Source organism: Sus scrofa, chromosome 18 (genome assembly GCF_000003025.6).
Source record: "Sus scrofa isolate TJ Tabasco breed Duroc chromosome 18, Sscrofa11.1, whole genome shotgun sequence".
Taxonomy (NCBI): Eukaryota; Metazoa; Chordata; class Mammalia; order Artiodactyla; family Suidae; genus Sus; species Sus scrofa.
The window spans coordinates 45,481,779-45,507,005 of NC_010460.4; the positions used below are offsets into that span (position 1 = coordinate 45,481,779).

The 25,227-nt window shown below is 43.5% G+C and overlaps 1 protein-coding gene across 5 annotated transcripts; it reads left to right on the forward strand.

Annotated features, from left to right (window-relative positions):
- On the forward strand, window positions 899-24,203 carry LOC106506836 (translation initiation factor IF-2-like). 5 transcript variants are annotated; one of them, XR_002340313.1, is made up of 4 exons: window positions 899-4,050; window positions 6,637-6,678; window positions 13,176-13,307; window positions 23,424-23,545. XR_002340313.1 is itself a non-coding variant. In XM_021078835.1 (3 exons), the coding sequence occupies exons 1-3, from the start codon at window positions 3,319-3,321 to the stop codon at window positions 13,179-13,181; spliced, it is 780 nt and encodes a 259-aa protein (XP_020934494.1). In that variant the 5' UTR covers window positions 900-3,318; the 3' UTR covers window positions 13,182-13,879. The 5 variants fall into 5 exon arrangements, 3 of the variants coding, with proteins under 3 accessions (XP_020934494.1, XP_020934493.1, XP_020934495.1); XR_002340312.1 differs by lacking the exon at window positions 23,424-23,545 and adding an exon at window positions 13,887-13,927 and having other exon boundaries at window positions 900-4,050; XM_021078835.1 differs by lacking the exon at window positions 23,424-23,545 and having other exon boundaries at window positions 900-4,050; window positions 13,176-13,879.

Genomic DNA, 25,227 nt, shown 5'->3' on the forward strand with positions numbered 1-25,227 from the left:
TCTTCAAGGTGCTGGTTTTAATGTAGCTGAGAGAGAGAACAATGAATTATGGCTAAACATCCCAAGCCTTCTCTAGGTGGTGGAATAAATCAGTTAACAAGCAATGCATTTAGGAAACATTAATACACCTTTCAACGAGGAAAACATTTGTATCTTTTTAGTTGTCCCAATCGATTAAATCAAAGGCGCTTAACACCTCCTATTTCAAGGTTTCTCTTTTTCTGTTTTGGTCTCAGAGGGGCACAGCTAGCTCCTTGAAAAATGACAGCCATGGTAACTGAAATGACAGAAGACAGAAGAGGAAAACAGGAAATAACATTTGATTGATAAATTTAAAAAGGACAAGAGTCTCAATTAGGGACTTGAGATAATTGCAATATAAAATTCCAGGTTTCAGATGCTTTTTTTCCTCAATTTCCTCACATTCATTCAAAGTGCTCCAGAAATTCAGGGTGTCCCCCAAAGTGACTGAGTTGAAATCGTGCTGTGGCTGTAAAGTCTGCTCTCAGCTTCACCTTTGAAAGTTTACTTTTGGAGGCTATTCAGATGCCCGTGGTGTTTTCCTCTGGGGCAATCAGATTCAAACCGATCAATATTTACTCAGTCTGAAAGGGTTGTTGAAAAGGCTGCTAACAACAAACTGCTTAGCTGCTCACCCCTGTTTAATCTCAGGTTCACCGAAAGTTCAAGAAGAGATGAATGCAGTGATGGGTCACTTTAGAATGAGTCCCAGCGGTTTATCTGAGCTCTCCGCTAAAGGCAACAATTATAGTTCCATCCCTCTTTGGGAAAGGGGCAACTTTCCTATTATTCTTTTGCTAAACAGTGTTTACTAGAAACTTAAAACACTTTCCTCTCCCTTCCTAGCTTTTTTTTTGGGGGGGGGAGGGCTTTCCTTCTGCCCTTCTGCTGCCGCCTCTAGCTTTCTGCCAACCCACTAGGTTTCATTTGACTTAAAATAAATTACGTTGAATATTTTAAAAATGTTAAATTAGCCTGACAGAAGAGATCCGATTTATTTCAGGTGCCACGAGCTATGAAATGAAGCTCTTTGGGCCATTAGAGTTTATCTTCTTTGTGAAAGTACAGGGCAAGATTGAATTGAAATCCATTTGCGTTTGAGTAATATCGAAATCACAGGCCCAATATTCATCTGCGATGGCTGTTTAGATGGGAGTGGGGAGGAGCAGAGGGGGCAGGAACTTGTGCAGAAGAAAATTCCTCACGTGGAAAGTCAACTTTAAAATTTTACGCCCTCCTAGCACACAAACTGCTGAGATGAAAAAGGAACCAAGGAAGCCAGTGGGGAATGGTGGGAGAAGATGCTGGACACTGAAGCTAATTGCTACAGCTCTTCAAGGGTCAAAGTTCATGTAATCACTGCATAAATGCATACTAAATAAGGATTTATTAAGCTTTTCTGATGGCTGAGCACGTCTGTGGAAAAAAGAAAAAAAAAAAAAAAAACGGTCACTGCTGTTTGTGTTTCTTCCTGAAGAACAATCATCCTTGCAGTAGAAGCTTTAGGAGCCTGAGTTTTAATTTACTGTTTTGAATGACAGGCAACACTTCTGTTTAAAATTTTTTTGAAATTAGGGCATGAACAGCATCTTTGTTTATATTGGATGGATGGTAATGTACCTCTCTCACTCCTAGCAATGCTATGGCTTTTTCCTTTTCGATACACAGGAGAACATGAATTAGCATGTTCCTATCAGATAAGATATTCACTAGATAGCTACATAGAGTGACCCTCTGCTGTAGAGAATCTACTTTTTGCCTGCATTTCTGAGAGCACACAAAAGTTCTGCCTTAGGACTTCTTGTGCCTAGGTGACCAGAACTGAAAGGAATCCATCTACCCAACTGTCATTTTTATGAGTCAGAAAGACAAGGCACCTAGAGATGGGTTGATCTGACTTAGAGCACATAATCTCAACACTCCTAATCCCTAAAAAAAAAAAAAAAAAAAAGAGTGGTTTAGAACCTGAGGCCAGTGCACTTAATTCTAAATTCCAGATTTGATTCTGTTCCTTCCCATTTATTCTACATGATTTGTTTTGGTTGGATGTTGTTTAAATTTTTCCACTTCTGGTTTACTAGCCACCCACTCAGTTAAGTCTTTGATTTTGAAGTCATCGGCATTACTGAATCTGTGAAACAATCTCCCTGTAGGGCAGATGGACAGTTCCTACCATCTTGCTGGAACAACAAAATGTTGGGCTACTTGCTGGTAAAAACATATGTTCTTAAAACATAAAAATGAAAATAGGGTGGGCAGGCAATGTTCAACACACATACATTTTTGTTGCTGCTGTTGTTTTTAAACCTAGACTACGGAAGAATAAATGAAAGAGGAATTGCCTGCACTGAAGTTCAACCTCTCTTAAATTGTCAGAAGGTATTGGCCAGGAAGGGCTTAGAGATGCAAGGAATACTCCATGGGGGTGTCTTAACACTGAATCTTTTTCGTGTTTGTTTCTATTTGGTTTGTGGCACAGCACATCCTCCTGAATTGTTCTGGACCAAATTTCTTAATTTTCTTCACGACTCACTAGGGCGCACCTAAAGCACGTGCACACACACACCCCCCCAAAGCCCAAACAATGAACATAAAGTTTCCTTGCAACACAACCTGCCACGTTTTCCTTTCTCGGTGGAGCCCTACTGATCTCAGCAGAACCCGCTGCCCAAACGGACATCTGCGGCTGTCAGTGTTTGAAAAGCTTAACTGGAATCCCTAGCGTTTTAGAGCCTTATTTTTAATAACATCAGCCATCAAATATAGCTGACCTTCAGGTTGCAGAACTGAAAACCAAGGATCAATCAAGCAACTCTGCCCGGTAGACGTTAGCCTATGAACTCCTCCCCCACCCCACCCCAAATCCCAATTACATCCCACAAAATATTGTGGAAAGACTGCATGTGGGCTTATTGTAAATAATGAAAAGATCACCATATCTAAAATACAATCTCTCTTTTTTAAACATCCCATTACATTTTTCTTGTTAAAAATGTATTGGTAAAACGTCTCGCCATAAAGCAAATCTATAGAAATCAGATTGTTTTACGTCTTCCTTTTAGGTTTGGGTCGTTATTTGGTTAGTTTAAAAAACAAAACAAAACAAAACACAAAACACCACGCAGGTGTTTGCAACAGAAGATAAAGGGGAAACTATTGGATGCTTTTTTTTTTTTTTTTTTTTAAATCGAGATACTTTTCAGCCGCGCTGAGCATTTCACAAATTACGACCGGCTGCTTTTTAAAAGAAAAATCGCCACAGCCCTATTACGAGAAGGCAGAAAGCAATGATTTAAAATGGTACAGGACCCCCCCCCCCTCCAGTCCACCCGTCAGCGAGGCGGTTCTGGGAACCCAAGCACGGGGATTTTCCATTCCGAAGAGCAAATGGGGACCTTGACCCGGGCAGCCGCGGGGAGAGCGCGGCGGGCGCTCAGCTCGTGGGGGCGGCGCTGCGTCGCGCGCGGAGACCCGGCCGGTGCCACGGCCGTAGGGGGCCGGCGCGGGGGGGGGTGCCGCCGGGTCCCCGGGGGCCGGTGGAGGTGGAGGGGCACCCCGACGTCACGGTCACGGCTACGACGCCCGTCCCCCACGGCTTCCCCGCCTGCTCGCCCCGAACTCCGGAGCAGACGTCGCGGCTTCCTTTCGCGTCCCCGCGGGACCCCCGCGGCGCCGGAGGCGGCAGCATCCGGGCCTTCCCGGGGCCGGCGCGCCGAGCCCGGCCCCAGCGCCCGCGCGGTTGACCGTGAACGCCCCCCGAGTCGGGGCGCGGCCCCCGGGCGGCCGAGAGCTCCGCCTCGTCTCAGGGGCCCGCTGCGCTTCCCGTCTCCTCCTTCTTTGGTCGCCGGCACCCCTGCGTCCCGGTGCTCCGGGCACAGAGTCGCAGGAGCTGAGAGCTGCGGCCTAAGGTGGCGTCAGACTCCTCCTAGTCAGGGCCTCGGCCGGCCGGCCCGCCCGGGAACCCCCCCCCGCCCCCCGGCCCCAACCCGGCGTGCTGGACAGGACCTTTCCCCCCAGGAGAGAATGCAGGTGGGAAGCCTAGCCCCCTAGGCCACCTTTTTAATTCGAAAGGGGGCGAGGCGCGACTTTCCTGCTTGCCTGCCCCCTCCTCCCAGATATTTTCAAACTGTGTTCCACTGAGTAATACATTCATTTCCTTTCTAGTTCACCTTTGGCGTTTGAGGGTGGAGGTGGGGGTTGCAGGTGTGATGACTCCAAGTTTCTCAACATGAGAGAATGTTCCTAGAAGGACAAGTACTCCTGTGCTCAGCAAAGCATCCTTGCGTCTCAGATAACCTCTCGTTCAGTTATGGAGTCTAACCCTGCTTTGCCTCAAGTCTCACTTGTTTCTAGAATGTTTCCTGTACTACTTCGCACTCTTTCAGCTGAGCCTCTCAGAATTCCACCGTTTGCACAGGAAGCTTTGTTCTAGACTATCCGTGTGTGTTAGTCTTGGCTCCCTCTTGAGAGACCCTAAGCTTCTTGAGGGCAGGACTCTGGACCGCCAGCACTTTGGGGGCAGTCCCTGTGGAAAGTGCTCCGGACTGGAATTCAGGGCGCCTCTTTAGTCTTTTCGAATTCACAGGATAAGCGTGGGCGGGATACTTAACCTTTCTATACGTTGAGATTCTTAAAGTATAACATAAGGCTAATGTTCTTGTTGACTTTTTTTTTCTTTTTTTTAGGGCCACACCCGAGGCATATGGAAGTTCCCAGGCTAGGGGTTGAATCGGAGCTGCAACTGTGGGCCTACACCACAGCCACAGCAACACTGGATCCTGGCTGCATCTGCAACCTATGGCACAGCTTGTGGCAATGCTGGATCCTTAACCCACTGAGTGGAGCCAGGAATCGAACCTGCATCCTCATGGATACTAGTTCGGTTCATTACGGCTGAGCCACAATGGGAACTCCCCTTGTTGACTTTTAAGTTATCCTCTAAAATTTATGCGGTTTTCCAGTATCCTGAAAATCTGGTATTCATTCAGGATTACTCTAAGCCAAGCCCTATGTCAAATACATACATTAACTCATTTAATCAGCCCCAAGAAGGAAGGATTGTTGTTATTTTCATTTTCTTTCTTTCTTTCTTTTTTTTGGTCTTTTCTAGGGCCACTCCTGAGGCATATGGAGGTTCCCACGCTAGGGGTCTAATCGGAGCTGTAGCTGCTGGCTTATGCCAGAGCCACAGCAACACAGGATCCGAGCTGCGTCTGCAACCTACACCACAGCTCACAACAACGCTGGATCCTTAACCCACTGAGGGAGGCCAGGGGTTGAACCCACAACCTCATCATTCCTCGTCGGATTCGTTAACCACGGAGCCACAACGGAAACTCCCATTTTCTTTTTTTTTTTTTTTTTAATTTTCATTTTTCAGATAAGGAACTGGAGAGGGCTGAGATGTTAAGTAGTAACTTGTCCACTGAATCCAGAACCCAAATTGTTATCCACTTGTTGTGATGCTGCTCCACAGGGTCAGCCACATAAATCCTCTACAAAGAGTTACCAGACTGTGAGTGTTTCAACAGCGACTATAGTGGAAAATTGCTCACTGGTAAGGAATTAAGAGCTGGAGAAACTGACTGTTGAATATCAGATATATATGTAAACTGTAGCTTTCCATCCTTGGGAAAATTAGCCAATGGCAAATATAAGAATGAAAATAAAGCTAAAGAGAGAGGTCAAATTTAGCAATAAAGTCAATGAGAGGATTAACTTAATAAACGTCTCTTTTTCATATCTGACACTAACTGGTGAAGGGGAGAAAAAAGATACCCTTTATAGTCTCAAATTTTGTCTGTGCCATGGCTAACATATGGACAAAATTAGAAATATTCAGTGTAAAATACAGATGTGCTGTCTCCTTGAAAGCTAGCATCCATATGGTTGCAAACATTTGAATGCATGAGGTTCCACCCCCTCGTTTTCATTTGGCTATTTTTTATACCACAAATCCAGTCACAACTTACATTTAAAGAAAAAAGGAAAAGCATAATTCATTCTCACCCAAAGGGGCTACTCCTCAAAGTTTACCACTTAACACTTCGTGACTCAGCATAACAAGAGAAACCAGATTCAACAAGAACTGAAAGGAATGTATTGAGGCCTAAAGGAAACCAGTCTTTAGAAGCCAGTTATCCTCAGAACTCAATTTTTTTTTTTTTTTTTTTTTCGTTTTGGGCCGCACTTGTGGCACATGGAAGGTCCCAGGCTAGGGGTTTAATCAGTGCTACAGCTGCCGGCCTACACCACAGCCCCAGCAACGCCAGATCTGAGCTGCCTCTGTGACCTACACCACAGTTCATGGCAATGCGGGTTCCTTAACCCACTGAGCGAGACCAGGGATCGAACCTGCAACCTCATGGTTCCTAGTCAGATTCGTTTCCGCTGCACCACGATGGGAACGCCTCAGAACTCAATTTGCACAAAGTCAGGTTAAGTTATATGTAGAAGCACATACTGTTACGTCTTCTTAGTTTTCTAACTTTGATAGGTGAACAAGGACTCGGCATAATTACAAACATTACAACATTACTGATCTTATTAATTTTGAATCACAGAATTTAAGAAGAGGCAGTAGAAGTTGTCTAATTTGGTTTTTCCATTTTACAGGTGAAGAAAAGGAGGCGCAGAAAGGTGCTAGCACCATTAGTGGTAAGAAAAAAATATTTGCTTATATCTTTAATATGTACTCAAGTCGATATTAAAACTGGCAGGCAAAAGTGAGTCTCAAGCTAGATGTGTTCATAACATTAATGATTAATTACTATATTAAACATGGTAATTACAGTAATTAATTCGAGCAATAATTAAATCCTGAAGATCTAAGAGTTATTAAGAATAAGCAGGTTTGAATAACTAGATCTATGGCCAGAGGGTTTCTTCCTTCGCACTTATCTCTGTGGATCCTACAGAAAAGGTGACTGCTCATCTCTCTTATCCACGGGTGAAGAGGAACCGGGTGGTCCATTTTATTTCTTCTATTTCAGAAATCTTTCTTATGGTTCAACAGATGAGACAGAGAAAAAAATCAAGAAGGAAAGCCAGGCTTCCTTAAGTGCCCAAACCCCTCAGAGGGCATGTTAACTCCCTGGCTGTTCCTTGATTCAGGCGCTATAGAAGTTGAGGGCTTTGTGGTGCCCATGGACCAGGAGAACTTAACTTGCAATTCATTACCTGTATACGAAGCACTCCTACTAGGAGAGAGATCCAGGCTTTAGCAAGTTGTGACAACTTACTCTTTTTATGTTAACATTTGTTTCAGGCTTTCTTGGTAGCAGATGCTGAGCTAAGAGTTTTATGTGTGTTTTCTCAGTTACTCTTCATAACAGCCTTATGATGTGGGTTTTACTGTCCCCATTCAGAGACAGAAAAACTGAAGCTTAGAGAACTTCTCTAAGTTCCTCCTCTTTACAGAGTAAGTGATAAGTTGAAATTTATAGCCCATGCATTTAATTCTCATATGTGGAAGCCTCATATCTTAAGAACGTAAGATTAATAATGTAATTAGGGATTTAACCTTCGATTATTTTCTGATTTTAAGTGCTTAAATTTTGGAAGCCTGTTGTTAGGTTGTTATAATACCTGTATGTACACTATGAGTTATCTAAGTTCTGTAAAAAATATTAAAAATATATAATTAGGCATATGCATAGAGAAAAATTAACTTCTCCTTTTGGGGTTTTACTGTGGACAGAATTGAACCTCTCAGAATAGTAATGACTTGTTTATTGGACTCATAGCCTAGTAAAGACATAGCATGGGTCTATAATGTCATACAGATAAATTATTCATAAAGGAAAAACATCCAGTTACCACACATTTCCCAAAATATGGGTTTTTTCCCTATAGTCCAGTCTTTGGCCCTATGCATACTTTTGCTTAAAGGCAATTATGTTTGCCACAATTTTGAATTCTACTTCTTTTCCCGCTTTTATCACAAGTACTATCTGTGTTCCTGTGGTATAATTTTTATTTGATGATTAGTTAAAACAGTGGAAGTACCATTACTCATTACGTAAGGTATCTTTCTTTCTTTTCTTTCCTCCTCCCCTCCTCTTTTCTTTTCTTTTTTCTTAGGGCTGCACTCGTGGCGTATGGAGGTTCCCAGGCTAGGGATCAAATCAGAGCTACAACTGTCCGCCACAGCCACAGCCACAGCCACAGCCACAGCCGTATTAACACGGGATCCAAGCCAAATCTGTGACCTACACCACAGCTCACGGCAATGCCGCTTTCCAGACCCACTGAGTGGATTCTAGTTGGATTTGTTTCTGCTGTGCCACAAAGGGAACTCCCTTTTTTTTTGAGTGGAATTGGCCCATATCTGAACTTTTTTTTTCTGCTTTTAGGCCACACTCGCAGCATGTGGAGGTTCCCAGGCTATGGGTCGAATCGGAGCTGTAGCTGCACAGTGTAGCTTACACCACAGCCACAGCAACGCTGGATCCTTAACCCACTGATGGAGGCCAGGGATCGAATCCGCAGCCTCACGGTTCCTAGTCGGATTCGTTAACCACTGAGCCACGACGGGAACTCCCATATCTGAACTTTTTATGTTTCGAGAATTTTCTCTCTGTGAGCCAGAAAAGGCCATATCCTTGCTTTCTTGGTAAGCCCATCGTTTCCAGGACAGCTATGGTGAAGGTGCTGGAGATAGCATGCAGCAGCACTTAGGGCTAGTGGTTTGGCAGCATCGGGGCTTGGGGTAAGGGTAGTGCTCTCCTCCCCAGACTGGCTGTGTGGTGACATTTAGCCCTCACTCTGGCTGTCAAACTTTCTATTGTTCAAGCTTGATTTCTAGTCTTCTCAGCAATTTTTTGAGCTACCTGTATGTTCTTCTTCCAATTAAATAACCAGTAGTCAGTTTCTGCTGCTTACAACTAAGAATCCTGACAACGTACCATGCGATCCATCAAATAAATTTGCCTTGAAATGTTTTAGGACTTATGGACTGTGGTCTGGAATTGTGGGAGGGCAGTTGGACTATGGTTTAGAAAGTATCTCTGTAAGATGGGCCAGATGGCAGCTTCTTCACATTTCATCTTCACTCCTTCCCCAGCTTCCCCAGGTCCTTTAATACACACCTTTTCACCTGGTTAAACCTAAATAAGTACATTAACAGAGCCCAAGATGGCCCTTTTCTTTGTCCACCAAGAAACCATGCATTTATCCAGCAGAATTGTAGAAGGAAACTTATTTCCTGTTAGATTGTACGGCTTTCCTCTCTTACCATCTTGAGAAGTTATTCTGCTGAGGCTGAGCCTGTTATGTGTAAGAGCAGCTGACGCTTCTTGACGGCATGCATTGTGGTAGGCCCTGCACGAGGCACTGCACGTGGACTGGCTCACTAAACTCCTCTGCACAGCTCCAGGAGGTGTAGGAACTATTAAAATCCCCATTTCAAAGAAGAAGAACCTGAGGGGAGAGGTCACCCAGCTAGAAAATGGCAATGCTCCCTTTTAAATACAGCGGTCTGGCCCTTGAGCCCTCATTCTTAATAATATTGTATACACTCTCGAAATCCAACTTTTCTTCTTCTTACTTTTCCTCTTTCTCATCTCCTCTCTAGATTTTTTGGTCCTCATTTGACAGTGACGTGGAAGGCATCCCTTGCGGTCCCTAGCTGAGCATCTGTCATTGTGCGAGGTGAATGGTTCAGTACCTGTCAGCTGCGGGTACTTGAGAAGTACTTCTTGTCCGGCTCTCCTGGCTCTACGAATTCCTTCTGGCTTCACCTCTTCCTGACCTCTCAGTCCATCCCTTCCCCCACTTGGAACTTCTGCTCTCCCGTCATCTGGTTTCTTTCTTGCTGCCTTCTATTTGAATCCTATCTCATGACTTTGCTCCTTCAGGAATTAAAACATTTTTTCAGCGCTGATGCAGAATTTTTCCAAGAGAAGATACCATCCCTTTTCAAGGAGTTTACAAATCATAATGAAGCATATAACCTATTACCTAATTTATGCTATATTACATTTTTAATTAATATTTTGAATAGAATTTAAACACAGACTTTAAGGATTTTATTATAAAAGTCTTATAATTACAGGTGATTTGCCTTTCTCCCCGAAATGTGTACCTTGAGAGTAAGCCTTTAATTCTTCTTCTTCTTTTTTTTTTTTTTTAATTAAGCCTTTAATTCTGGTTGAGACTGTGGTCAACATGTGATTTGGGTCAAATGCTAAGGTTTTGTGATGACCTTTGTTGGAGAAGATGAGATGTTGGTTCAGTGTTAACATAAAATCCATGCCCCTATTTGACTCTGAAAGCCAAGGGGATAGAAAGAAAAGGGAGTTAGAAAAGTAGAAACTTCAGGCTTTTCAAATGTTTTGTGAATCAGAAAAGATGAAAAGGGAACGTAGCAAGTTCCCGTCCTGGTGCAGTGGAAACAAATCCAACTAGGAACCATGAGGTTGCAGGTTCGATGCCTGGCCTTGCTCATTGGATTAAGGATACGGCGTTGCCGTGAGCTGTGGTGTAGGTCGCAGATGCAGCTTGGGTCTGGCATTGCTGTGGCTGTCGGGTAGGCTGGCAGCTGTAGTTCTGATTAGACCCCTAGCCTGGGAACCTCTGTATGCCGCAAATACAGCCCTAAAAAGAAAAAAAAGGGGGGGGGGGAGGGGGAGAGTAAGATAGATAGTGATAACCCTGGGGAAATTGTGTGCTGCTGAAAAAAGGGGATTTACTTTTAGGAAAATTCAGTAGGTAGAATCGAGGGATGCTTCCAAATCAGAGTTCCTCTGCTCTCAAGGCGAGCCAGTGCTGGTGTACGTGAGCGACTAAGGAAGTGCGAAAAACCTTCTGGTTTGAAAGGAGAAACTGGCATTAGGAACAACTCTAAAGGCAGGATAATCACCCATGGTTCGGTGTGTCTATGCGATTATACACGTATGTGTGTATATGTCTCTTTAGGATGCACCTTTCCTCCGGCTGCCATGCTGCTCACATCGTTCACCTGCCGTCTCCAGTTCCATCAAAGAGGCTGGAATCAGGCCCCCCCCAATTTTCTCCAAAGATCTTGAGCCTTAGCTAAATGATGCTTCTTCAGAGAGGCCTTACCCGAGTACCCTGCTTGCTTCCTTTACACACTACCAGAGTTTGCAGATGTAGTTTTATATATATATTCTGTCTCTTCTTCTAGACCATAAGCAGCCTATGCCCAGAGGGCATTTCTGTCCATTCCCTACGTTATGTTTCCTCAGCATACAGTTCTTGTCACATAATAAATACACAATGGACATGGAATGAATATTTATATTAACTAGGGCCCAGCTAAGCCGCCCTATCCAAGAAATCTAAAAATATAGTGACTTGGAAGTTCCCGGTGTGGCTCAGTGGTAAGAAGCCTGACTAGCATCCATGAGGATGAGGGTTTGATCCCTGGCCTTGCTCAGCAGGTTAAGGACCTGGTGTTGCCGTGGGCTGTGGTGTGGGTCGCAGATGTGGCTTGGATCCCACATTGTTGTGTCAGTGTGTGACGCAGGCCAGCGGTTGCAGCTCCAATTCAACCCCTAGCCTGGGAACTTCTATATGCCTCAGGTGAGGTCCTAAAAAAGCAAAAAAAAAAAAAAAATTTTTTTAAAAAGGTGGATTGAGTATGGTGCTGTATGACCATGCTGGCACCCGTCTTTCCCTTCAAGTGGCTCAGGGCATCTTGGCTTATCATCAGTTGGCCGGGTTAGGTGACTGCAGATGAAAGGAGGGGACCCAGCTGCTGCCACAGCCCAAGTTATCTTTGTTTGTGGCTGCAGGAGACACTGGGCTTGGTGTTAGCCCCTCCTGCCTTAAATATTCTTTGCACAAAAAAGGTAACCATTGCCCTCCCATCTCTCCGACATATTTGGCCAAAAGATGAGGGAACTCATTTTGCCCTTTCTCTGCCTTTCAGCCTGTCTTGCTCCTTCCATCTGAACTCACGGACCTGCCTTCTGTGCGCCCTGCCCCAGGGAGAAGACATGATCCTTCTTTAGCATTTTATTTGCTAGAGCACCTCTCGCTTTTGGCCTTTAAATTCTTTCATCCTGTCTGTTACTCTTCTTTGTAAATTACTCCAAGATAGAGACCGAATCTTATCAATCATTCCCTCTGCCTTGTACAAAACCTCGCACATGGTAGCCCCTTGATAAATGTTTGCTGAATGCATGAATGGGCGAATGAGCCAGTGGGTGAAGGGGCAGTTCTTTGGGTTCTTTCTACAGCCTCTCAGCTCTTCGCGTGTGGTTTGTGCTCCCCACAGCTGGGGACACAAAGTGTGATCTCCAGTTCTTCCTTGTTTCCACAATTTTTTCTTACTTGCTTGCTGAAGTTATATTGAAGTTCAAAATTCTTTAATGGAGAATTGACCTTTCAGTCCACATTGAGGTGTAAAAAGGTTTAAATGTAAATGTTTCTTGAATTAACATATTGACTAAAGGTTATTGAAACTAAAGTGTAACCAGTCAGTCAAAAAAGTGTAAATAGGAGTTCCCGTCGTGGCGCAGTGGTTAGTGAATCTGACTAGGAACCATGAGGTTGCGGGTTCGGTCCCTGCCCTTGCTCAGTGGGTTAACAATCCGGCGTTGCCATGAGCTGTGGTGTAGGTTGCAGATGCGGCTCGGATCCCGAGTTGCTGTGGCCCTGGTGTAGGCCAGTGGCTTCAGCTCCGATTAGACCCCTAGCCTGGGAACCTCCATGTGCCGCGGGAGCGGCCCAAGAAATGGCAAAAAGACAAAAAAAAAAAAAAAAAAAAAAAAAAAAAGCGTAAATAACTGATCCTTGAGCCTTTTCTGTTTTGTCAGGGGGGTGGGGGTTAGAGTGAAGTTGGTGCTTGGGCCTTCGTGGGTGTGGGCGAAGGAGAGGGTGGGAGGTCACAGGGCCATCTAGGTAGATACAGAGCATTGAAAGGGGAAGTAGGGGCTGCTGATGTAGCACTTTCTTAATATCTCAGCTGTAGAGAGAAGTATGGCCCACTCCTCAGACTTTCATGGTTTTGTTCGAACAATGTTGGAAGAGGTATGGCAAGCGGACAGTGCCTTACAGGATTTGTGACGTCTGGGTGTTTGTGCAGGTGCGCGCTTTAAGCAGTTGACTTTGTTGCAGAAGAACTACATTTTCAAGATGTTAATTAAAGGTCATATAACCTAGATTATACCCTAAAATAACTCTCCCAGTGGTAGGACAGTCTGTGTACTTGGCGAGACTAACCGAGGTTCGAGAGGACCCTGGAGGGGAAGATGATGTGCCAAGATTTGATTTTGAGTTGGAGCTCCCTCCCTGGGAACTGCGGTCATCTACATTTTATGGTAAGTGGCTGTTATCAAAGGAGCTCTGATGCCTCAGATTCTTCAGGTAGCGCTGCTTCAACAGCTCAGGACACTTTGCACACTTCTGGTTAGTTCTCTCAGTACCTTTGGAAGAGAAAAGCAAGTATGTGCCAACAGAGGCCCGGCCGCACTCTTGGTTGAAAATTTGCAGCTTATGCAGTGCCAAATGGTCGGTTTGACTTTTCTTTCTTTCGTTTTAAAAATTTCCCTTGAACTGGAGCTGAACTAGAGTATTGCTTTGAGCGTCAGATGTCCTTGGTTTTAGTTTCTGGCTGTGTGTAGCTGTGTGACATTTCACAGATCACTTTTCTCTGGGGTGAGTGACTGTGAACTTCAGGGCTCCTTCCAGACATAATGCTTTCTGTGTTTCTGCTCAGCTGCAACAGCTAGAGTATCTGACAGTAAACCAGTAGCAGAGTTTGTACTGGAACACATGTCTTATAACCCATTTAACCTTTACTTGAAAAAATTAATGTAAAGCTTTTTAATTGAAATATAATATACACTTAGTATAGAAAGTATATAAAGTACTCATCTTTCGTCTTTTTTGCTTTTCAGGGCCGTACCCTCGGCATGCGAAAGTTCCCAGGCCAGGGGTCAAATCAGAGTTACAGTTGCCAGCCCACAGCCACAGCCACAGCCACAGCCACGGGAAATCCAAGCAGCGTCTTCGACCTACACCGCAGCTCACAGCAACGCTGGATCCTTAACCCGCTGAGCGAAGCCAGGGATTGAACCTGCGTCCTCATGGATACTAGTCAGATTTGTTTCCACTGAGCCACAACAGGAACTCCAAGATCCAGCCTTTTAAAATGTATCGTTTGATAAGTTTTGATAACTGTGTTCTGTAGCGTAGCACCATCATGGTCAAGATTTAGGCCATTTCCAGCATCCCCCAAAGTTCCCTTGTGTCTCTTTGAAATCAGTCACCTTCTTCCACACCAAATTCCTGGAAACTACAAATCTGTTTTCTACTCCTATTCTAAAAGGCCAAAAATTTTTGCCTTTTCCAAAATGTCGTATAAGTGAAATCATACCATATATAGACTTTTCTGTCTGGCTTTATAATACTTCAGAAATTCATCACGTACCAGTCTAATGGCCGTCTGGACCAAGGCGCACACAGTACTTTTCTAACACCCCAAAAGCTTCTCTCATGTGCTTTCCCAGATAATACCCTCCTCTCACTAGTCTGGCTTCTACTATTCTAGTCTTACTATACTATTAATATTCTGTATTTCATATTTCATATAAGTAAAACTATACAGTACAGTAGGTACTGTGATGGCTTTTTTGCTTAATATAATTCCTATAAGATTCATTCGTATTATAACTAGTAATAATAGTTTGTTATTTTATTTAATTTTAATTTTTTTTGCCACGCCCATGGCATGTGGAAGTTCCTGGGCCAGGGATCAATTCGCACCGCAGTTGTGGCCTGTGCCACACCTGTGGCAATGCTGGATCCTTGACCTGCTGCACCCCAGGGGAACTTGCAGTAGTTTGTTATTTTCAGTAATCGCCGTGTGGTAGTCCATTGTCTGAATATTCCACATTTCATTTACCCACCCCCCTGTGATGGCATTTGGGTTGTGGCTGACATTCGGCTGTTTTGAATAAAGCTGTTATGAGCATTCGTGTTGATGTCTTTTGGTGAAAATATGCACTCATATATCTCTGGGATATATTCTTTTTTTTTTTTTTTTTGTCTTTTTGCCATTTCTTGGGCCGCTCCCGCGGCATATGGAGGTTCCCAGGCTAGGGGTCTAATCGGAGCTGTAGCCACCGGCCTACGCCAGAGCCACAGCAGCGCAGGATCCGAGCCGCCTCTGCGACCTACACCACAGCTCACGGCAACGCTGGATCGTTAACCCACTGAGCAAGGCCAGGGATTGAACCCGCAACCTCCTGGTTCCTAGTCGGATTCGTTAACCACTGCGCCACCACGGGAACTCCTCTCTGGGATATATTCTTAAGAGTAGAATTACTGGATCCTAGGCTAGGCATTTGTTTAGTTTTAATAGATGCTGCCAAACACTTTTCTAAACTGGTGGTACCAATTTATACTCTCCATAATCCATGTCTGTGATTTCCAGTTATTCCACATCCTTGCCGACATTTGGTACTGACGGTTATATTTGAACCTTTTCGGAGAGTTGTAGAGGACTGCCCCCTTTCCCCCCCATTTTTTTATCATAGTAAAATACACATCACATAAAATTTACTATCTTTACTACTTTTAAGTATACAGTTAAGTGGTTTTAATATGTTCAAAATGTTGTACTACCATCACCACTGTCCATCTCTAGAATGCTTCATCTTGTAAAACTGAAACTCTATACCCATTAAACAATAACTCCCATTCCTCTCTTCTCTCCAGCTTCTGGCAACCACCATGTGTTCTGCTGTTTTTATGACACATAAGTGAGATCATACAGTATTTGTCTTTTTATGACTGGCTCATTTTTTCCTTTTTTGTGTGTGTATTTTTAGGGTCACGCCTGTGACCTATGGAAGTTCCCAGGCTAGGGGTCGAATTAGAGCTGCAGCTGCCAGCCTACACCACAGCCATAGAAACACAGGATCCAAGCTGCATCTTCGACCTACACCACAGCTCACAGCAACGCTGTGAGTGATGCCAGGGATCAAACCTGCATCCTCGTGGATACTAGTCAAGTTTGTAACTTACTGAGTCACGATAGGAACTCCCTCACTGTAGTTTTAATTTGCATTTCCCTGGTGACTATGATATTGAGCATCTCTTCATGTGCTTATTGGTGAGTTGCATATTTTGTTTGGAAAAATCCCAACCATTAACCACCAAGGAACTCCACGTAAACTGCTTTTTAAGTAGAATGAAGTTGCATGTGCAACACTAGTAGGGGGTGTGGAGAATCTGAAGTGATCAGTGATAAGGCCACCAACAAGGGCAAGCAGTGGTGGAGCCACCTTTTGTTGCCAAGGAGACCCAAGGGTTTTTCTTTTTTGTCTTTTTAGGGCCATACCCATGGCATATGGAGGTTCCCAGGCTAGGGGTCAAATGGAGACACAGCCGCAGGCTTGCGACACAGCCACAGCAATGCCAGCTGAGCCGCATCCTCAACCTATGCCTCAGCTTTGTGGCAACGGTGGATCCTTAACCCATTGAGTGAGGCCAAGGGTTGAACCCAAATCCTCATGGATACTAGTTGGGTTTTTAACCCGCTAAGCCACAACAGGACCTCTAAGGCTTTTAAATTTATCACTCCTGTGTCCCTAAGAAGTGGGGGTGGTGCCAGTGAGCCTCCCCTCCCTGTTTAATCGCACCACCTCCCCTTTAATATTTATTTACTTTCGTTTTCCAGGAGAGAAGATATCTGGGGGACTGTTTGGTGAGGACCCCCTTCCTGCATCCTTAGCAAAAGATATGGGTGAATTTATTTCTCTGTCATTTGAGACGGCCTTTAGAAACCTGTGTCAACCTCCACTGAAATTAGAGCAGTAATTATTCAAAAATGGCAGGGTGGCTGCAGAGTATCTGCAAATGGAGTGTGGGTCCATATGCATGTCTGGAGCAGAAATATGCTTTGTATTTTCAAAGACAATAGTTTCTAGGAAACATAGTGAAGCTGAAGGGTCTACTTAGGATTCAGCAGTTATTCTATTTTTTTTTTTTTCTTCTTTTTATCCTTTTAGGGCCACACCCGTGGCATATGGAGGTTCCCAGGCTAGGGGTTTAATTGGAGCTGGAGCCACCGGCCTACGCCACAGCCATAGCAACACTAGATCCGAGCCGCGTTTGCGACCTACACCCCAGCTCACGACAACTCCGGATCCTTAACCCACTGAGCAAGGCCAGGGATCCAACCCGCAACCTCAGGGTTCCTAGTCGGATTCATTTCTGTTGCACCACGATGGAAAATCCTCAGCAGTTATTCTTGATGTTGCTAGTACCAGGCAGGTTTGAGCTGGAGGGCTATAGGTGGGCCTTGCAGTGTGGCTGTTCCTCTAATAACATGCCTATGCACGTACACCCCACGCTGCCTGATTTTTGTACTCTAAACCTAAGGTAGACTGTATAATGGAGTTCTGAACGTGTAACTAAGAATCACTATGCGTTTTAGAATATTTCTGGCTACTCCACAAATACATGCATCAGACACAAATACATGAATCAGATTAAGGAATAGTCAGCCAGACTTGAATTAAATATATATTCCCATAATGGTGATTATCTTTTTTTCTTGGCTTGACATTATTATAGCAAGCTAAAATAATAGGAGATAAGTAGCTATTATAAATGAACCATTAAAAGCAACAGTAAGCCAAAGTTATCATTGATCTCTCCCTGTCTCTTACTTTATAAAAACGAATGTAGTGAATTGCCATGGAGTTGCCTACTTTAATAATAAATCTGTTGTGTCAGGGCAATGACCTGATGTTTTCTTTTACGTATAATTTATAGTCTATTGATTTAATCCTCTGAATATCTCACTCTCTTGGTACAGCATAAAACCATTTCTTAATTGAAAGACAAAGGAAGCTTGGGATGAAACCACACGGCAGAATATTTTTATCGAAGATTCTGCTAGATCAATAGCCAAATAAATATGAGCTTATTTTCAATGACAGTTTCAAGTTTAAAAGACCAAAAGAGATGCTTTGATTCATCATCTGTTTGGGTAATCAATTGATAGATTTATTTAGGAATTTAGGTATTCTCCATGGACTGAGGAGGGAGGCTCATGGAGATGTTTTAAGAAGACATTAGCTTCTTTTTTTCAGTGAGTCATCAACTAGAATGTGGAAAATGAACTCAAGTAGCAGACAGTTTAATATGGCCAAATAAAACATTGATGCTGTGCTGCTAAAGTCCTTCCCTCAGCTTGTGGAAGAGAAAGGCAGCGCTTTATGCTCTTCCAGCCAATATCTGGCACTTTTCCACTTGGCTCCATGTGCCAGGATGCCAGGCGCCACACCACCACTTACTTGACTAGAGCTGCTGACTTCCTCTTGCTGCCAGTTTTAAATTTCTGGCAGTGACTGTTAGCATTGCCCTGTCATACTTTCTGTCCACCTGCACACATCTTGAACACATCTTGAGCTTATTGTCCAGCTCCTGGGATTTTTTTTTTTTTTCCCATTTGTTTTAGGCAAAAGCATAATGAATACCATTAAATACTGCTGAGAAAAAGCTGAGAAATAGCAAATATGATAGAAATTAAACACAGGATTGATTTGGAAGAAAACTTTTCCCTGTCTTTGTCTACTCACCTACTTATTTATTTGTTTATTTTTCTTTAAATGTCACAGATCTTACCCCGGCAAGCTGAAAAAAAAAAAAAAAAAGATCATTCATCATGGTCATGTCACAAACATAACTCGGTTTGGAAGGAAGCAATCTGAGGATGGGTTTCCTATTACCATGCTTTAGTTTTTCCTCACCTAACACAGATAGCTGTAGAGAATATGGAAGAACACCTTAATACTCACCCCTTGAGGAGAAAGCAGTGATTTTTTATGGTTCTCGTAACTCATACCATCAATTTTATCTGTGGTAGGTCCATGTCAAAATCCGAGTAATTAAATGGAATGACACTCCTGTTAAATGTGTTCATGCCATTGCATTGGCAATAAAGCATGTGCAAATTTACAATTAAGGCTTGTCTTTCTCCTTAGCCATAGAGAATTGTGGCAACCATTAAGTTGCTCGGGCGTATGGATCCAAAAGGGTCTTCATCAAAATAAAAACACCAGGTGGATACTCTCAGGAATATAATGTCCTCTTATGCAATTATTTTTTTTCCCTGCATATTTTTTGACTGAATAATAATTACTTTTGCACTGAAAAAAAGCAGGATCAGCTAGTTTCAACTTGTTTTATTACAGTCCCCCTTTTTAAATTTGCAAGGCAGCATAGAACCATAACTGTTTATTCAGATAAAAGTATGTATCTGTTCCAGTTCTTAGCTTTCAAAGAGTAATAGACTCTTTCAAATACAGCACACCGAGCTTTTAAAACAGTTGCTTTGGTGCTACATAACACACCATTTAACCACACAACATGCATATGGTTGGTGTGGTTAAATTCCTAAATTATCACTAAGAATCGTCAATATGGCAGAGATAAAGGGAGACTGGAAACCCAAGCAGTGAATTGACAGCCATCTTTAACCACTATGACCTAAGAATGACCCCGAGCTCTGCTGGATGCGGGAGTTAGATGCGTAGCAGAGCCCAAGAATCAGATAATCTAACAGGCTTGGAGGGCCCCACTGTGAGGCAACTGCAGAATCACTTGCAGGGTCTGATGTACATGCAGGCGACAAACAGTAATGCCACCTCCATGCTCTTTTCTCTTATATTTTGAAATAAATTTCTGAGTATTAATGTTGACTTCAGCTGCTCTCTGCTTTGTAAAGGTTCATAGAAGAACAATTAATAGGTTTTTATATTGTTTAAAACATTCTAATTTGACCATGTCTTCAAATATTGGTCCCATGTGTGTATACATTTTATAAATACACACATCAGGAATTAATTTTACAACAATGGAATGATATATTCTAAAATGCTTAAAATCACACATTTTATTTTATTTTATTTTTCCTTTAGGGCTGCACCGAGGCGTCTGAAAGTTCCCAGTCTAGGAGTCAAATCAGAACTACAGCTGTCGGCCTACGCCACAGCCACAGCAACCCAGGATCCTTAACCTGCTGAGCAGGGCCGGGGATCGGACCTGCATCCTCATGGATCCTAGTTGGGGTGGTTACAGCTGAGCCATGACAGGAACTCCCTCACATGGCATTTTATGGCCAAATGCCTTTGTTTGTGTTTGGTAGCTCTTTCTTCCTAACGTCGGCCTACATTTTGAATTTCTTACCTAAATCTTTATAACTTGGTTAATAATGATAATTTAGGGGAAGCACACATACCGAACTGCAGAATATGGATTTAGACTTGATTGTCATGCTCCTTTGCTGCAGAAATGCTATGTGAAACAGTTATTTTAATAAAGCATAGCTGTTAATAAGGGGATAGACATTTGGAGGAGCTAAGCACTAGGAGTGCAGGTTACCTTACTAGATTTAAGTGACTAAAGTGGAGAATTTTGGGTTGTTTTCTCTTTTGTAACACCTCTCTTCCTAGGATTCTCATGCATGAAAAGTAGATACACTAACATTGAAAAAAAGATAAATTATTTATACTATTAGCATGTGTAATGACTCACATGTTTACAAGCAACCAGTGAAAATGCAGAGGACGATATCTGTACAATCTCCTCCAAGTATAAAATGCATTTAACAAATTATTCGCAATGGAGTTCCCATTGTGGCTCAGTGGTTAACGAATCCGACTAGGAACCATGAGGTTGCAGGTTCAATCTCTGGCCTTGCTCAGTGGGTTAAGGATCCGGCATTGCTGTGAGCTGTGGTATAGGTCGCAGACGTGGCTCAGATCCCGCGTTGCTGTGGCTCTGGCGTAGGCCGGCGGCTACAGCTCCAATTCGACCCCTAGCCTGGGAACATACATATGCTGCGAGAGCAGCCCAAGAAATGGCAAAAAGAAAAAAAAAAATATTCACAAGCAATAGATAATCATACAAATCCTGTTTCTCTGAAGTCTCTCTCATTTTCAGCTTTTCCAAGACCACTGCAGCTCTTAAACAGATCCTGCATTTGGAATTTGTCAGAATCACTTTAGAAGTTCCCCTGGCAGCCCCATAGGACCTGGACTTCCAGGTCTTTTGGGGACCTGTGACCCCGTGGCAGTACTAAGCACAGGACAGAGCTGCAGCTCCCACCCTGACTCCAGGGGAAAAAAGGAAAAAGCCTTCTGCCTCCTACTTGCAGTGCTGAAAAATGGTAGAGGTTTTGAGTCAGATCTTCACAAATACCAAATTTTTGCTGAATCACCTTCCTTCCAGGGCCGCTATATGCTAGATTCAATGGCTATATTGACTTTCAAGACTCTGCTTTCCCCAGGATGGCATTCCGTCCTTATTATTTCTTGCTGTGCTTTTAATGAGAGAAACAGGTAGTCATCTGCATACTCTAATTGGTAATGCTTTCTGATAACATTGTAATTTGGGTTTATATAATGTTCTCTGAGAAGTGTGGCGGGATCTGTGGCTAAGGGAAGAGTATCACCTCCCTGGCTCTGTGACAAATGAGGATTTTAATCTGATTCATAACCTCTTACAAACAGCTCCATCTTGACAAGACCACTGTATTTGGTGACCTATTCAATTTATTAATGTTCCACATTGGGTCTAAGTGCCTCCAATGGGGAAATGACAAGTGAGTACCAGGAACCTCATTAACTTGGCTAACACTTCAGAACGGAGAGCTTGGCGTTATGGAGGTTTGTCTCTTGGAAACCCTTCTACCTGGGGACAAGATAATAAGACACAATCGGCTGCTGCAGAGATGCGTCTGTTCTGCCGCTTTGCTCATCTGCATACTTCCCAATGCTTTTTCTGTTATGAGAACTATCATTTGTACCCAAATGGCCCCTCCCTGTGAACAGGATTCGTCTTTGGCTTGACTCGTTTATCACTGCAATTCTGTAATGCTTTAGGAAGTGGACTATTTCATTTCAGGGAGCAGAAACCATTTTGCTCCTTTAAGAAGAGATTTAAATAGAGAGAATTTTGTTCTTATCAATAAATTTGGAGTTGTGAGCGCAATGCTGGGCCTTCAGAGGTGACTCCTAAAAATGCTGAACTGGCCTGAAAATTTAGCTGCTACTTGTTCAGGAAGTTGGGGAAGTCGGGCGGTGGCCATGGAACTGTGGAATTCGAGAGCTCCCCACAATAGCCTCACAAATCTGCTGACTGGACGCTGGGACTGTTTTGCGGTAAAACCCAGTATCTCCCCACCCCTAATCCTGCTTGTCAGCAGCAGGCAAAAGAAGAGCAGAGTGATTGTTCTCACCTCCCTTCCACCTTCCAGCTCTCCTGCAGTCGCTTCTATTTGGTGGATCCTGATTCCAGAAGTCTTGCTGGAATGTGGGGAGATCTGCTTTTCAAGCTTTCCAGTCTCAGCACAAGTGGAAGGCACCCTTGAGGGGAGTTGAAGTGGATGCTGATTGCTAATCATTTCCAGCTCACAGTCTAAAGCGACAAAAACAGGATAGGAAATCCATGGGGTCTCTTTCTCTTCCTGATGTCCTTTGATTTTCATTTAGACAAGTGAATTGTTTCCACTAACGTAGTAAAAAGAATGATGACTCTACGATATTTTCCTGCTGGTCTGAGTTAGCTGGGCACCTTCATAGCCCCTTTCCCAGGTGTGATAACCTGCCTCTCTGAGATTCTCCGTCTTCCACCTTCTGTTTGAACCAGTTGCTCCTGATTTCTCCAGTGGCTCCTACGTGTTTTTGTCTCACTCTGTGCCCATTCCCCTCAATTTATTGCTTTGATGAGATTGTGTTGCTTGGTCTCAGCTTTCTTTCTGGAAACTATCTTTGGAAGCTTCCTTGTTCTAGGCTCATGAGCCAGAGGAAACCTTAAGCAAATGCCCACTCCTGTTCTTCCAGCCCCAGCCTGGATGTCACAGAGACCCCCCAGTTATTCAGGAGGGAGTCGGGCCAGGAACAGTTATATGACGGAAATAGTCAACTCTTTTTTTGTTATAAATCTCAAACAGAGCAGTTGAGCAAATGGAAACATTCAAAGACCGCATTTATTTCCCATTGCTGAGCTGCCCTGACTTTGCTGGAGTTGGCACTGGGCATAGCACAGTCACAGAGTAGGCATGCAATATTAATAGAATTAATCACAGAATTTAATGGATAAGAAGTCACATTTTCAGAAGTCATTCATGTGTTTCGACAAGTAAGAATTATGCTTTAAGTTTATGCATCTTCCTTTGGAGCACAAACCTTACAAAGTGCTGTGCTGTCAAGCCATCTCACTATTCAGTGTGGCTTAATTACAAAAGGGAGAGATTAAGCTACAGATCAGTCAGAGCACTTCATGTAATTTATTGACTCACACAGCTGAAAGGCCAGGGAAAATCTTCAAAGGCAGCTATTCGGGGCTCCCATGATGTCATCAGAACCTGTCTTCTTTTACCTCTAGTGGTTAATATGGCTGCCTTGTGCTGTGTTCAGTTCTTTGTCAGGCTATGCAAGATGCCTTCAAGCAACAATGAGAACACATTAACCCAATACCAAAGCCAGCGAGAAAGAGTTCCCTTCCCTGTAGCCACACAGAAGCCTGAACCTCCTCAGCCCTCACTGGCCTGATTTCTGTGATGCGCCCAAGAAGGAACCTGTCAGTGGCTGGGAGAGATGGATGCTCAGGTTGACTTCGTCTTGGTGTTAAACTCCACTCCCCAATCCAGAGGTGGCATCAGCTTCTTCACGGATTGAGAATGGGGCTGGCGCGGATCCTCAAGTGGAAAGTTAGGAATTGTTATCGCAGGAAGCAGATAGATGGAGGCAGCAAAAGCAACACATGTCCACCACGGTCAGCTAACAAGCTGCCTCTGCCAAGAAGATCCTGTGTCTCCAGAAACTTAAGAGATATGAAGTCAAGAGCCATCCCAAATTTTCTGGTTGTGCTTCAGTGTTCTGAGCCACAGATCCTGTTGGCTCTATTTTTAAAAATACATTAAAAAATTAACTATAGTTGATTTACAGTATTGCACCAATTTCTGCTGTATACCACTTGGCTCTTTGAAAGCACTGCCCCCCCCCCATCCCCATGAAACAAATGAAATCAAAACTGAGAGTCAGTTTTAAGAACATTAGTCTAGAGTCAAACTGAGATGGCCCATGATGGAATACACCCTGCAGTTTTCAAGAGTGATTCAGGATTCTGGGTTTTATTTGTTTGGGTTTGTGTTTTTAATTTAAAATCGTTTTTAGAAATTCCCATTATGGCTCAGCAGTAATGAACCCGACTAGTATCCATGGATTTAATCCCTGGCCTTCCTCAGTGGGTTCATGATCCAGAGCTGCTATGAGCTGTGATTTAGGTTGCAGGCACTGCTGGGATCCTGTGTTGCTGTGGCTGTGGTGTTTGTTGGCAGCTATAGCTATGATTTGACCCTTTGCCCGGAAACTTCCATAGGCCTCATGTGAGGCCTTAAAAAGACAAAAAAAAAAAAAAAAAAAGAGAGAGAGAAAAATTGTTTTTACAGAGTTCCTGTTGTGGCTCAGTGGTAAAGAACCTGAGTAGTATCTGTGAGGAAGCAGGTTCGATCCCTAGCCCTGCTCAGTGGGTTAAGGATCTGGTGTTGTCGTGAGCTGTGGTGTAGGTTGCAGATGCAGCTTGATCTGGCATTGCTGCGGCTGTGGCATAGGCTGGCAGCTGCAGCTCTGATTTGACCTCTAGCCTGGGAACTTCCATGTGACTTGGGTGTGGCCCTAAGAAAAATTGTTTTTGCAAAAATGTAATGTTTAAAAAATTCAAACATATGCAATGTAGAGAAGTGGTGCAATGAAAAAAAAGTCATTAAAACTGTCTTTAGTTTCAATATAGGGACCCCAATCTGGTTAGCTAGAGCATTTTCTTATGTATAGTGTGGTATGTGGGGATAGCCAAGTTCCGAAAAAATTTGTGGTTGGAATTTTTATGCTAAAATAGTCAATGGGCAGTGTTGTCAGAAAGATTATAAATCACAGTTTAGACATGTGGTTTAGCAGTATCTCTTTGAGTGAAATATCTGGTATAGTTTCTACATAGTTGCCAGTGAACCTTTTTCCCTGAACCTATAATTCAGAAGGTCCCAGGAGGCTTTGATCTCGGCAGCATTTCCGTTGCTATTGATCAAGGTGAAACAAGGCAGAGGTGGAAAGAGCAGCTGGAAATAGGTATTGATTTATTCATTTGACAAATATTAATGGAGTTTCTATGGCATGCCAGGCACTATGCTAAGTACTATGGGTAAATTAAATAAAAAATGGCAAG

Bases quoted from the DNA above. Each gene is read 5' to 3' on its own strand.
- LOC106506836 (XM_021078834.1), top strand. From the start codon at position 3,319: ATGGTACAGGACCCCCCCCCCCTCCAGTCCACCCGTCAGCGAGGCGGT. The intron at 4,051-6,636 runs GTGGGAAGCCTA...TCCATTTTACAG, and splicing joins CCCCCCAGGAGAGAATGCAG to GTGAAGAAAAGGAGGCGCAG. The intron at 6,679-23,423 runs GTAAGAAAAAAA...TGCTGTGTTCAG, and splicing joins AGGTGCTAGCACCATTAGTG to TTCTTTGTCAGGCTATGCAA.